The following is a 13,941-nucleotide window of genomic DNA, read 5'->3' as shown; positions in this document are numbered from 1 at the left end:
CGAGGATGAACTCGGGTCACATTCTTTTCCTGGACCTCCTCCGGGAACAGACATCCTGCCGAGGATGATGTGCACGCCATCTCGTGACTATTTCGAGAGCTTGTGCGTGTATGCGTGCGCGGTCCGAGGAGGGATAGGGCAACTCATAAGTTCGCACCAGGTGGGCAGCACCTGTTGTTCGTCTTTTTTTCCCTCACCCAGCAGAGGACGACTAACTGCACATTAGTCGGAACCGGCTCGGCTCGGCTCGGCTCGGCTCGGCTCGGCTCGGCCCGGCCCAGCGCAGCATGCCGCCGCGCTGGTCCGAACCATTTGAGGTCCAAGAAGCGTCCGATGGCGAGACAGGACGCCGTGAGATGCGTGCGCCTTTTTCTCTACGCGCTCAACGTGCTTTTCTGGGTAAGAACTTGAACTTGACACATCTGAGTCGACCCTGCATTACGTGGGCTTCTGACACACTTTCATATGATTTGACAATTAATTGTCTATCTTGATATAACATGTCTTTTCTTTAAAATGTCACATAGGACTACATGTGAATACATGTGAACTCAGTGGGCGCGCGTGTGTCTGTCGTGTGTGTTGAGTGTTTGTGTCAGCCTGAGCATGTGTGTGTATGCTGTTTGTGTTTGGCATGTGTGTGTTTGCGTGTTGTTTGTTTTTAGTGTGTGTCTGTCTAAGACATGTCTCTGCAGAGACACATGTGGCGTGTGCATGCCAGTGTATGTTGTGTAATTGGTTTTCATTTGTAGCGTGTTTGTTTATGTTGTCTGTATGTTCGCGCGTGTATGTTTGTGTGTGTGTAACTTAACTGTGGTGTGTGATGTACTGTATATAACTGTGACACAGAGTACTTCGTAAATAAGCACTATGTAGTGCGTGTGTGTGGCATGTTTCACATTCTCAGATGTTATTTTTGTCACAGAAACTGATCCGTGTGTGTGCGTGTGCGTGCGCATGTGTGCTTACAGCTGATGTCGGCGTGCATTCTGGGAGTGGCCACGTGGATTCGAGATTCCCTGAACGCCGTCCTGACTCTGACCGCTCACACCAGGTCGGTGCATGCACTAACAACAACAAGATCAACAAAAACACAATTTCATGCATGGGTGTGCGTGTTTGTGGGGGGGTGTGTGTGTGTGTGTGAGTGCACAGGCTGGAGGAGGCTGCCGTGCTGACGTTCGCCCCTGTAGTCCATCCCGTCCTGGTCGTGGTGTGCTGCTTTCTGCTGATGGTGGCCATGTTGGGCGTGTGCGGCACGCTGCGCTGTGACCTCATGATGCTGTCCTGGGTAAGATGGCTTCTTATTGGCTGACACATTAAAAATAATACAAAAGCATACATCAACACTCACACACACACACACACACACACACACACACGCGTTCATGGTTTGTGTTGCAGTACTTCGGAAGTCTGCTGGTTATCTTGTGTGTGGAATTGGCCAGCGCTCTGTGGACCTATGAGCAGGTGTCGTGACACACAAACGCCCGAGCACGCAGTGTATGGTTGGTGTCAGGTCTGGTGTGTGTGTGTGTGTGGGCGTGTGCGCGTGTGGGGGTGAGGGTGCGTGTGTGTGTGTGTGTGGTGCATGTTGTTATCAGCAGAGGGGTGACACATCTAGCTAACGGTGCGTGCGTGCATGTGTCACCTGCTCTATTTAGCCCCCTGTGCAGCGCTCTGACATGATCAGTCTAAAGTTTCGGATGACAAACTTCGGCCTTCGGCAGCATCAATGGCTCACACACACCTGGAACACCTTTCAGACAAAGGTGAGTTGGCTCACACTCACACACGTACATGGACACACAACATACATGCATGTGTGCATGTGAGCGTGTGTGTGTGCGTGCGTGTGTGCAGTTTGAGTGCTGTGGGGTGATCTACTTTACGGACTGGCTGGAGATGACGGAGAGGGAGTGGCCTCCTGACTCATGCTGCTCCAATCAGTATCCAGGATGTGCTCGCCGCGCCCACCAACACGACCTCAGTGATCTCCATCAAGAGGTGAGAAGCCACTCCCGACGCTATTAAATCCTGACTTGAGAATGATGACCACATGACATGAGGAAATGTCAAGAGATGAGAATGGCATGAAATGAAAATGATGTCCTGACGACATCATAACATGACAATGGGATGATGTCATGAGAAAGGATGTCATGACATACGAACGATATCTGATATGAGAATGAGAAGATGTCATGAGAATTATCATGTCAAGATGTGATAATGAAACGATGCCGTGGGAATGATGAGAATAAGATGACATCCCGCGTCATTTTCTCACCTCCAGGGCTGTGGTCCAAAGCTGTTGTCTTTCATCCGCTACAGCACCCCGCTGCAGCTGCTGCGCTTCTTGGGCGTGGCCTTGGGCGTGGCCCAGATCCTGGCCATGGCCCTGACCCTCACGTTGCTCTGGACGCTTTACTACGGACGCAAGTGGCCCAAAGAACATCAAGGCTCACCGGCGCCACCCGGAGGGGGCGTCGGCATACTCGCTCACGGCCCGTTCACTGAGCACCACTTGCACGCGGCGTCCTAGCATTATTATCGTATTACTTGGACGTGTTTTTGTGTATTGATGTGGACAGTAGGTGTGTGTGTTTTTCTGTGTCATTCTGTTGTCATTGTTTGTGCAGAATGTGTGCATATTTGTAACTCATTTCCTTTCGGCAAGGAATGTTCTCAGGGGTTTAAGTTCAAAGAGGAAGCAAGCTGAGAGGAAACCAACTGGACAAGTTCGGCACATTAATAATAGTCGGGACCCGCCTATTCATCCTGAGACAAATAGGGGCATTTATTTCTATTACAACACTGCAAACATGTCAATCATCTCTTGGCCCCTTCACGCCACAAATCCACAAGAATAATAATATAATAATCATAAGAATCATAATGAGATTTGACAAAGTAACACGTTGAATGAGAAAAGTGATGCAGAATCAGATGTAAACAGAAATATAATAAACACTAATAATAATAGATTGGATTCATATTGCCTCTTTCCAGAGACACAAGGAAGCTTTGCATATTGACTCAAAATTATCCGTATTCCTTTTACTGAAAACCACAATAAGTAATAAGAAAAAAGAGCAGCATCGGCAGAGGTTCATGCATTGGGAGGTGTGTGGAAAGCTGTTTGGGCATTTATTCCGTATCCTTGATATGGTTTTGAAAAACTGAACGGCAGTCACAGAAAAAATGACTACTAAGACAGGTTTTCTTTTAAGACAGATATAAAGGATCTTGAATAAATGCTCAAATGTCTCCCTGCAGAGGTATCACACTTCTTACAAATAATACAATAAAATTAAGTCAGACATCCTTTAAAGTGCCTCTGCTGTGAAACCTCAACTTGTATTCAGACCTGAGAAGCTTCTGTCTTGAATGAGATTTGCAGCAAGCTTAACGTGTAAAAGAAAAAAAAAAAGCACCTGAACTATGAGTTGATTATAAGCTTGGTAGGTACCATTAACCCATTCACTACCAGCCGAGTAGCTTGCACCTCTTTAGTCGTCAATGGCAGTAAATGAGTTAATACCAGACAGCACGCGTTTGTCGTTTATGTGCTACACGAATAAGCATGCACGCAAAAGACACAAACGTTTTCTACTTTGTTGTTGTTGTCCGGCTTACTTCACGAGAGAGTTCAGAGCTCTGAATCATGAATGTTATTGGAGGTCTGGGAGAGGTCACCTTGGGGCATGGTGATGGGCGATGGCACGCTACCGATGGCGGCCGCCACAACCCAAGGCCCTTCGTAGTTTAGGGGGACAGCTTCCTCCAATTTGGCATTCAGATGGGAGCGACTGTGGCGAGAAGTTAGATGATGTCAATCAGAGTCAGGAAGCAGCCAACTAAGCTCAACGTTGGAGATGTTGGGTAAAGCTTTCTGGCTATCTTTAATTAATTGGATTGATATTTAATTAAATTATTTGTTATATTGCACTAAAGAGGGGAGCTTTCCAATCTTGTTACACACAGAGTACAATGACAATAAAGGGCATTCTGATTCTGATTCTCTCTAAATGAAAAAAAAAATCCATAATGCTGCTACAAACCCAAAGAGTAGCAGCCGTCATGTTAAGACGAATGTAGAGGAAAAAGGCGTTCACTGCTCAGTAAAGTGAAGAAGAATCCGAGAGTGTCGGTTAAAGACTAAAATACATTAACAATAGGACAAACATTAAACAAATATGGAAGCTATGGGAGAACACGACGGAATTTGTTTGGAAGTAACACACTGGCAATAGCATCAAAACCTTTTTCCAATTGTGTCATAAGGTGGAGTGGGACTTAAGGTTTGGGGAGGCTTTTCTAATCACGGCCTGGATGCTTAAATTCTCAAGAGCCTACTAGCACATGGCATAAATCTGGATGATATGGAATAAATGCTCGAAGGGCTTTGCATTCTGTTTTACCTCAGTGATCGTTGCGGAGCTTGAGTTGTTCCGGTGTTGGACTTGCGCTGGTCCAAATTGCTCCGTTTGGTGTGGATGCTGCAGGAAGTTAAAGCGGGCGGCGAGAGAGACGAGAAAGACGGAGAGGGAGACTGGGCCTGCTTCAACAAGGCCTCCTCAGGACGGCTCGACTCCAATGATGTGTGGTCCACAAAGTGCAAGTTCTGAATCATTCATTTGTTTTGTGTGTTGAAAAGAAAAGGAAGTAAAAGCAAGTGAGTCAACTGAATACAAAAGACAATAATGTGAAAGTTATCTAGTCTTCCTAGAATATCTGTGTAAATGTATATGTACAATCATAAATCTTTTAGAAAATTATTCCAGAGTCCCCTTATTTCTTTTTCTTTGTTTTTTTTTTTTTAGATAACCTGCAAAAAAAAAAAAGTCACTTATACTGCTCGTTTGTCATAACAGTCACTGTTTTACCTTGTTGCCTGTCTGATTTTATTTGGGGGATTTTTTAATTATTTTTAAGTGTTTTTTCCCTTTGCATTTTTATTATTTTGTGTTTCATTATAGCAATGAAAATTCAATAAAAACTTTGAATTACATACGAAAATGAGTCACAAAAAAGCATTTACATATTTTTATTAAATTTTTTTTTTGTGGAATGCAATTTCATCTTCAACGGTACGTGTCACCATGCAAATTAACCCACTATCACGCACACGTCACAGGAATCTGTTTTAACCAATCATGTTCCAGATCCATCAAACGCTCAGAGGGATGCCTTCTGATTGGTTGACGAAAGCGACTCGAGAGGATCGTTGTAACGGTATAGTACGACGTACACTTGCCTACATACAGAACATCGGAGAACAAATGTCTCACACGATAAAAAAACAAAAAAGGACATTCGTTTTGTTATGTTGTGAGCTAAAGTCGGACAACAACTTACTTTTGAGCGGCAACAACTTGCTAGCGTCGACTGAAACCAACTCAACTCAGCTAGCGAAAGAAGAAGATGGATTCTCGAGGAACAATTTGCCTCTCTGGTGAGTACGGTGGATTTTTAATTTATGTTTTTGTCATGTTCTTCGATAAATAATGATTAGAAACCGGTTTATGCTTTTTCTCGAAGGGAGGTCAAATAAATGAATGAGAAGTTGTATTTTTCTTGATAAAAAATGTCCTATACATTTCAGAAAGATTTCTTTTCCCTCCAAAAAGCAAACAATGTCTTTGAAATATAGTAGTTTTAATTTATGTTTTTGTCATGTTCTTCGATAAATAATGATTGAAAACAGCTTTATATGTATATATAGTTTTGGATACATTTGTCGTGGTGTCATTTTAATCATTATTTTCTATACTATCTGTATGTGTTTAAAATGGCGCCGTAAAAAATGACGACGCTTTTTCTCGAATGGAGTTCAAATAGATTTTTGAGAAGTTATATTTTTCTTGATAAAAAAGTCCTTTACATTTCAGAAAGTTTTTCCCCTCCAAAATGTAAACAATGACATAAAAATATAGTCGTATTTTTAGATTAAAATTCTCTCTCTCTCGCTCCCTGTTCTCTCTCAACAAAAAATTTGATATTTTTAATATGTTTTTTGTTTGAAAAAACCCTGAAATATTTTATTTTGAGAATAAATATAAGTACTTTCCCCCCTGAAAATAAAGCCACGTGATCGATCCTACGTGAATACATTCCAACATATCAAGAACAAAATCTTATCAGAAAAGAAATCTGAGACAAATTAGTACCCTTTCTGAATCTCATCTGTCTTATCAGGGTGAAAAGAATCATCAGTATGCATGTGGTGTGAGATAATTTAAACTTCACTGATATGATATGATGTTTAGTGCATTTTAAATGGAAACAAAAACTTTACATTATGCAGAATTGCACTACTACTATGAAACTCCTTCTAAATAATAAAAAAAATTGTAAACATTTCACTTTTCTTGAGCACCGATCCATTTTTAATGCAGAATTGACTGAAATCATATGAATAAAATTGAGGAAATGCATTGTGCTAAAGAAAACTATAAGCACTTGCATTGATTTATCATTTTGTTTTTAAAACGTTTTGTCTCTCTGTTATGCAAATCATCACACATTCAAAATGTGGTATGTGACTGAGGAAAAAATGAGACCCAGAGAGAACGAGAGAGATATGAAAATCGCATAACCCATTTTTATTCAAGACTTTTTTAGCTCTGTAAATTAGTATATTCTAGCGATCAACGTAGTTTAGGTTCTATTGTTGGATGTTGCCGTTCATTGCTTGTGACAAATGCTTCGTGTTGTAGTTTGGGTAGAGAGATTTCCGAGTTCATAAATGCAACGCGCGGTGTGTGGTCGCGACTTAGTAATTGTGCTCTTGCTGTTCCGATGTCCTCCAGCCATTATCAATCACGAGTATATAAAAACTGTGTTTTGGTTTTTAATACACGCAAGTTTGCTGACTAATAACGCCCCACAGTGGACGCTACAATATGTTAGCGTACCACAACAGGACACCGCGAGCGGCGTTCCATCAGACGCTTGTTAGCATGTGCATGCTAACTATAGTCCCTGTCGTAAATTAAATCATGCTTCTTTTTAAGCTGCTCGTTGATCACCGCTGTGCTGCTATGAAAAGGAGCTTTACATCAAATTCAGTAATTGCGCGTGGGCAGTTTGTTTCCAGCACAGATACGAGGGAACGGGTCTGGCTAACATGGCGTGCGAATGGATTCTTATATTTAGGGCATTTAAGTAACGACAAGTATGAGTACAATTTCTTCTTCACAAATCTACTCGAGCAAGAGTAAAAAGTATAGTGATTAAAAATTACTTAGAGAAGTGGATTTCCCGAAACTTACTCAAGTAAATGTAACTCGTTACTACCCACCTCTGCCTACGAATGAACCGTAGGAAGGTCATTGTCATTGAGCTCACCGTGGTTTTCTCAAGGCAGTGCAGCAAGTGGTGACGTTGCTCCGCCATGTTGTCGTAGGCGTTAGCCTTGTCCATCAGCGCCTGGCCTGCCTCCTTGGACGCCTACACAACACACACAAACAAAGTCTTAGTCACATTACCATATTGTGAGCTCACTATTGCACAGGGTGACATGCGAGTAAGACAAGTACACTATGAAATTATACTATTAATGTGTAACCCCTCACCAGTAGTACCAGTAGCGTGCGGTTGTCAACTAGTGTACCGTTTACTTCATGAGTAACGATTTGTTATAGTAGTGTGCAAATTTGTCCTCCAAGTGTGCAGAAATGTCACACAGTAGTAGAAGGCAGAAGTAGGAAAATGCTTCTAGTGAGAGTTCATCTAGTGCACCCCGGATGTTTTACTAGTGGTAAAAGAAGTTTTGAGAGTCTCTGACCAGAGTCAAGTGACAGAAGAAACATTTTTAATGAAGAGCCAATCAGCAGCATTCAGCATGCATCATGCAACAGAAACATCGTGTACTAGTACCTCAGCATTGAACAGCAGTTTGTAGCGCAAGTAAGCGTTCGCTCCTTCAATCTTTCCTGCTTGAATTCTAGCCAGATGACTTTTCTGTTTGTGAACAAATGCGCACGTTCAGCCAGAAAGCATCTGGAGAATTTCATTTTTGACACTGAAGCAGGGGCAGGTCAGTCAGTAAAAGACAAAAAAGTTAAATGTGTGTCGAAAAATAAAATCATTATTGTTTGTATTAATGAGATGGATTTTCCAATTATTTGAGAAAACAAATTGTTCACTGTATTTGTAAAATGGTTTATTTTACTAATATTTTGGATTTTTTTCATTTATAAATAAGCAAACTACCGTATTTTCGCAGTCATAGGACGCGCTGCCTCAAAGGGCGCAACACCTGTTGAGGGTGCTATTTCTGTCTTTGAAGCACACACTGGGCGCGCCGCCGTGTAAGGCGCTAGCTCAGCTGCTTTTAGCATAGCAATAGCTCGGCTGCTCGCGCTGACTCAGCCCATGGCAATTCACTTTGCCTCAATACCATAAGCAATCGCCACATTTCAAAGACAGTTGCCATGATACCATTGACAATCACTATCATTAACAATGACTCTAACCAATAATAGGTATCATGGCAATAGTCTACAAGACTACGTCAGGGGAGGGACTTCACTGGTCACCACACTCCTTAGAGTCACGGTTTAAAAAAAAAACAAAACAAAAAAAACTCAGCATACAAGCAAGCAATGAAACAAAGAAATAAGATTAACACATAACATCTCTCATGCCATCAATATACCAAAAAGAAATAAAAATAACACAAAATGATATAGCAATGGCTTCTTGGGAGCCACTAGAGCAATGCCTTCTGGGAGCCACTCAGACTCAGCCAAATCACATGGCTGTTTAGAGAGATTTGCATGGCTGTTTAGAGAGATGTTGTTAGGGTTCGCCGTTCGGCGAAGAGGAGGTGGACCCAAAAGGCGAGGAAGCAGGGGAAAAGGGTAACTTAAGGGAATTTATTGAAGGGATCGAACATGGACAAACAACGTGGCAGGATACAAAACAACCAGGGCAAAGTGAACACGACTAACTGGGACAAGGATAAAGGGCATGAACGAGAGCGGGGGCGTAAGCGAGAGCGGAACGAGAATCATAGCATGAACGAGAATCATAGCATGAGCGAGAACAAGGAACGAGAACAAACGTGGTCGTGGAAGTCCGTAAAGTGCAGCAACAGGGAGCCAAACGGGATAATGACCCGACACTGGGTTGAGGGCATGGAAGGCATAAGTAGTCCGGTAATCGGGGGAGCAGGTGTGTGATCGTTAATGAGGAGCAGGTGCGTGGCTGGTGAAGGCGAGGTGCTGAGGGGAAACGCCCCTGCTCAGCTGATCAAAACAAACAGGAAGAAGCACATGGCAGGAAGAGAATAACAACAAAAACAATAACAAAAACTGCATGCATACGAAAACAATAACAAAAGGCTGTCATGCCCGACGCGGATCATGACAGATGTGCTGTTATGCTTTGGGCTTTTTGTCTGTTGTCTAAACCTGGGACGTTTCTTGCTTGCAATAACATAAATGATAAGACAGACTACAACATTGTGGACAGCTGCCCTTTTGTCCAGCTTTCTCCCACACCATCACCCAAACACCATAGTCGCATAATGTATAGTCATGGTCACTTTGAATCATAGATGACTCACACTTTGTCCAGCAGCATGCACTCCGAACAGCCCAATGAGTAACAGGGTTGATGGTCGCGAGTGATACTTTGTCCATATAATGAGCGCAGTCGCCTTACAAGGCGCTGTGTTAGTTTAGGGGAAGATTTGGGACTTTTAAGTGCGCCTTATCACTGCGAAAATACGGTAATTGTTTTTATAGGATACATGTGTAAAATAGATACGAAATACTAAGCAGGCTAGTTGTGTTATAGCACGTTCTCCTCACCTTCTGTGCCCGCCTTTTCTCAGCGCGCTGGCTCTGGTGGTAAATACGGCTGAAGTTGGACACGATGACAGGTACGGGCAGTGCGATGACCAGCACGCCGCTCAGCGAACAGATGGAACCCACAATCTTGCCCATGATGGTTTTTGGAACCATGTCGCCGTACCTGAAGAACAGATCATAATTCATCATCAGGTCAAGCAATAATTTTTTCTTCTCGACTGTTTATAAATGGGGGATGTGAAATATTTCCATTTGCTACTGCAACCACATGGAGGAGCCAAAGCTTTGTTTTGTATACCAGATTGCACCACTCATATTCTGCTGCCTGAATTTATGATGAAGCTATGCTTTGATTGCATCTGATTGATTAATCAGCAAACAACAACCAATCCACTGAGTGACTTATCTGCTGCTGTAATCATGATATCCATAACTATAAATATCATCATAACAATCAGTATAAAAATGACAATATAAACGTTATAATCATAACTTATATAATCATTGGCTATTCTATATACCGTAATGATGACAATCTGTATACAAGTATATAAACTTAAGAATCAGTGTACAAATGACTATAAAAAAATTGTCAATATAATCATAACACCAATAAATATTATCCTAGTCTATACAATCGTAATTGTTGTAGTCATAATGAATACAAGTCTAACAATCCATAGAATCATAAGAATCATGATAAAAATAAACAGTCATATTCATAACAATCAATGTAAGTATAATACATCCAAAACTGTCAATATAATCAAAACCCTTATAAAAATAACACTATAAAGAATGAAGTTGTATTGTATCCTAACAATATACTGGATAGATTCATGACATACAAAATTGTTATAATAAAAAAATAATAAATGAATAGATGTAAAAAAAAAATTAACACCAATAAAAAATATGTACAGGTATAACAATCAATTTCACGATAAAAATCGATAAAAAAAAAAAGTACTAGCTACAAGTAGAGACTTACTGATGACTTAATATCATATACACAGTTAATCTCATGTTGTTAATGTGGTAGAATTATTTGACTTCTGACTTGTTTAACCCGAGTAATAAGTATGTTTGCGATTTACTCCGACCTCTGGAAAAAGTTGCCTAAGGCAGAGTTGTGTTCACGTGCACGCTGCACTTATAAAATTGTTCGAGCGGAAACGTGCACGACCCTGCTTTCTTATTCACAGTGGAACGCTAAAGGCCATCTTTGACCATCACTCACTATGACAGTTATGTGATTCCACGTGTGCACTACTGTGATGTAAAATATTGAGCCGTATGTATGCGCTCGCATGGTACGGCCAGGTGATGAAGATCAGGTGCTATCATTGACTGTATGTATGAAGGAGCACACCTGGACACACGTGTCAACAAGAGCCTCAGGTAAGGAACTAATGAGAGCAGCAGCGTATACAACACATCAAGCTTCTTTGGCTTTTTTTCCTTTCATGTGGGTATGTCTGTGTGTGTGCGAGAATGTAGGCTGATCCTGTCACGGCATGGGTCATGTGACTAAATAATAAATGCGTGTGGACACCCATCTGCAGGTGTATTGCTGTAACATGAGCTACACATACACACTAAAACACAAGCACGTGTATACACACACGAGTTGCAGTGCAGCAAAAAGCATTGCGATCAGGTCGCTTCTTGTTGCCGTGACCATGGCAACTTCTACCAGTTGAAATCATGAACCGATTGGACTTCAATGTCAACATGGACCATTTAACAACCCTATCAGCAGCACGGACCCGAGTGTCCAACCATAAAGTTGTCATCATCTACCTGAAAATCTTAGCAGAAAGTGTGCATCCCCCACTGTCCTACCAGTAAATCGGCGTCATCTATACCAATTTGCATTCTACCATCCTGAGTGTCTGAGTGTAACATGCCACAAAGTCGGTGGGTCAGCATCACCTTCCTAAGTGGACTACCACAACGTCGGCATCACCTACCCGAGTGTGGTCATGGTAACAATGGTGTACCAGAAGGCGGCGGGGATAGAGGTGAAGGCGGAGCCCTTTGAACTCTTCTCTGCATAGAACATGACAGTGGCAAAGATGATGATGGCCATGGTGAGTGAGAAGAGCAGGAAACCCAGCTCGGAGGCACAACTCTTCAGTGTGTAGCCCAGGATACGAAGACCAGCAGAGTGCCGTGAGAACTTGAAGATCCGGAAGACGCGGAACACCCTAAGCGTGACAAAGGCGCCGCTTACATCTTCGTTCTCAGGCATGACCAGGCCGATGTAGTACGGCATGATGGCCACCACGTCGATGAGAGACATGACGCTCTTGACGAACTTGAAGCGGCTGGGCGCGGCCAACAGGCGGAGGACGTACTCAACCGTGAAAATCAGCACACAAGCCGTGTCCATGCAGAAGAAGGCCAAGGCGTAGCGTTCGCCGCACGATGTGGACTTTGCATATTCGACCCTCGCCCCACATGGGATCGTCTCTAGAACGTTGGCGAGGACGGACACAGCAATGAAGAACCCCGTGACATAGTAGAACACCCGCGCCATCGTGGACGTGTGGGGGTTCTCAAAGGCTCGCCACAGGGACTCTTGGAAGTTCAAATCTGCGGTGATTGGCTCATTGTTGGGGTCGGTCTCCTCGTCATCCTGGAGGCGCTCTTGGTTCTCTCTCCGCCGGTCCTTGTAGTCCTCGTAGCAGCAGTCTCCGATCACTTCCGGGACAATTCCAAAGAAGGTGAGCTCCTCGTCAAAGGCGGCAATGCACTCATGCTGTGGGAAGTGCAGCTTCCCTGTCTGGTAGAAGGTCAGGATGTGGCGGAACAAGCTCGGGTCGCGGTCAAAGAAGAACTCGTTGCTCTCCTGCTGGAAGAAGAAGTCCTTCTCTGAGCTTCCCAGAAGAGTGTCTGGATAGCGCTCGAGAGTATCCCGCCACGTGTGAAATCTACTTCCACTCACGTTGAGGATGAGAATGTTGTCTTTCCCGCGCCGTCCTTCTGGTGAAACCAGCGGCATGGGCACGTTGGACAAGGGCATCCAACCTACTGCCGCTGCACGAGCCAGCGGTAGCCACGCCGCCACCCCAGCGGCCATAATGGGAGAAGTCCGTCGAGTGAAGTTGGACAGCTGAGCTTTCACAAAGTAGGGACGCACACGCTCATCAGGAGGAAGGTTGGAAACACTCTCAGGAAAAAAACCCTCACAACATGCAAACCTCTCTCCATCTTTGTCAGAAAAAGCTCTTATGGAGCAGCATGCCCTGCTCCCCCACTCAGGACCTCCCCCAAGGTAGGTAATTCCTCACCCTGGACTGCACATATCCCCCTCTTCTTTATGTGAGTGTGTGCGTGCGTGTGTGGGGGTGTGTGTGCAAGATGTTTGTCGACCTTTGTGTGTGTGCACTGGTCCGTTCGAAAACAGATGACACTGTTTGTAAAAATGCAGTCACAGGATTGCAGCTCTATAAACCCGTACGCGCGTGCGCGTGCGCACATGCACACAAGCACACTGTAAGAGTTTTCGTGGAGGTTGAAGAGGACCCAAATGCAGGGACGTGAAGCAGGAGTAACTTGGATTTGATGTAGAGGAAACAAAAAGGAAAACAAGGCACTGAGAAAAGCTGGAACAGGGACTGGGTATGGTTGTGCAACATGCACCACTGGAACACGGATTTGGGATGGATGGAGGATGTGCGCCTCTGGAAATGCATCTGTGGACGGTTGCAGAGAATGCGTCGCTGGATCCTGGACTTGGGATGGCGGCAGGACTTGATCAGCTGGATGAGGTACTTCAGATGTCTATCGCAGAGAGTATTTTGATAAAGGACTTTAGATGGCTATAGCTCAAGAGTTCCCACATCACGGACTTGAAACGGCCACAGGATGTGCGCCGCGGGGACGAGGACTTGGCACGGCTGCAAGATGTGCGGCGTTGGAATATGGACATGTGACGGCCACAGGACGAGGGCCACCGACCAGCGACTAGGGATGGCTGCAGAATGTGCGCTGCCGGACCACGCACTTATTACGGGCACTGCAGCTGTTGAGGAGCCGGCACAAGCAGCTGCGTGGAGGTTGAGGGGACCCAAATGCGGAGATGTGAGGCATGAGTAACTTCTGGAGTATT

At 43.9% G+C, this 13,941-nt stretch overlaps 2 protein-coding genes across 4 annotated transcripts; one reads left to right on the top strand and one right to left on the bottom strand.

Moving 5' to 3' along the window:
* Positions 1-89: 89 nt before the first annotated feature.
* On the top strand, positions 90-4,816 carry tspan12 (tetraspanin 12). 2 transcript variants are annotated; one of them, XM_088288347.1, is made up of 7 exons: positions 90-399; positions 972-1,054; positions 1,156-1,291; positions 1,405-1,470; positions 1,665-1,772; positions 1,864-2,007; positions 2,297-4,816. In XM_088288347.1, the coding sequence occupies exons 1-7, from the start codon at positions 334-336 to the stop codon at positions 2,543-2,545; spliced, it is 852 nt and encodes a 283-aa protein (XP_088144473.1). In that variant the 5' UTR covers positions 90-333; the 3' UTR covers positions 2,546-4,816. The 2 variants fall into 2 exon arrangements, with proteins under 2 accessions (XP_088144473.1, XP_088144472.1); XM_088288346.1 differs by lacking the exon at positions 1,405-1,470 and having other exon boundaries at positions 240-399.
* Positions 2,802-12,909, bottom strand: LOC148341070 (A-type voltage-gated potassium channel KCND2-like). 2 transcript variants are annotated; one of them, XM_088288326.1, is made up of 6 exons: positions 11,798-12,909; positions 9,825-9,987; positions 7,885-7,968; positions 7,354-7,455; positions 4,425-4,627; positions 2,802-3,812 (listed from the first exon to the last, which is right to left on the bottom strand). In XM_088288326.1, the coding sequence occupies exons 1-6, from the start codon at positions 12,907-12,909 to the stop codon at positions 3,653-3,655; spliced, it is 1,824 nt and encodes a 607-aa protein (XP_088144452.1). In that variant the 3' UTR covers positions 2,802-3,652. The 2 variants fall into 2 exon arrangements, with proteins under 2 accessions (XP_088144452.1, XP_088144453.1); XM_088288327.1 differs by lacking the exon at positions 7,885-7,968.
* Between the last annotated feature and the right edge of the window lie 1,032 nt (positions 12,910-13,941).

This window comes from Idiotropiscis lumnitzeri, chromosome 2 (genome assembly GCF_059441095.1).
Source record: "Idiotropiscis lumnitzeri isolate Australia: NSW breed Sydney's pygmy pipehorse chromosome 2, RoL_Ilum_1.0, whole genome shotgun sequence".
Classification (NCBI taxonomy): Eukaryota; Metazoa; Chordata; class Actinopteri; order Syngnathiformes; family Syngnathidae; genus Idiotropiscis; species Idiotropiscis lumnitzeri.
This window is presented reverse-complemented; position numbering and strand designations above follow the sequence as displayed.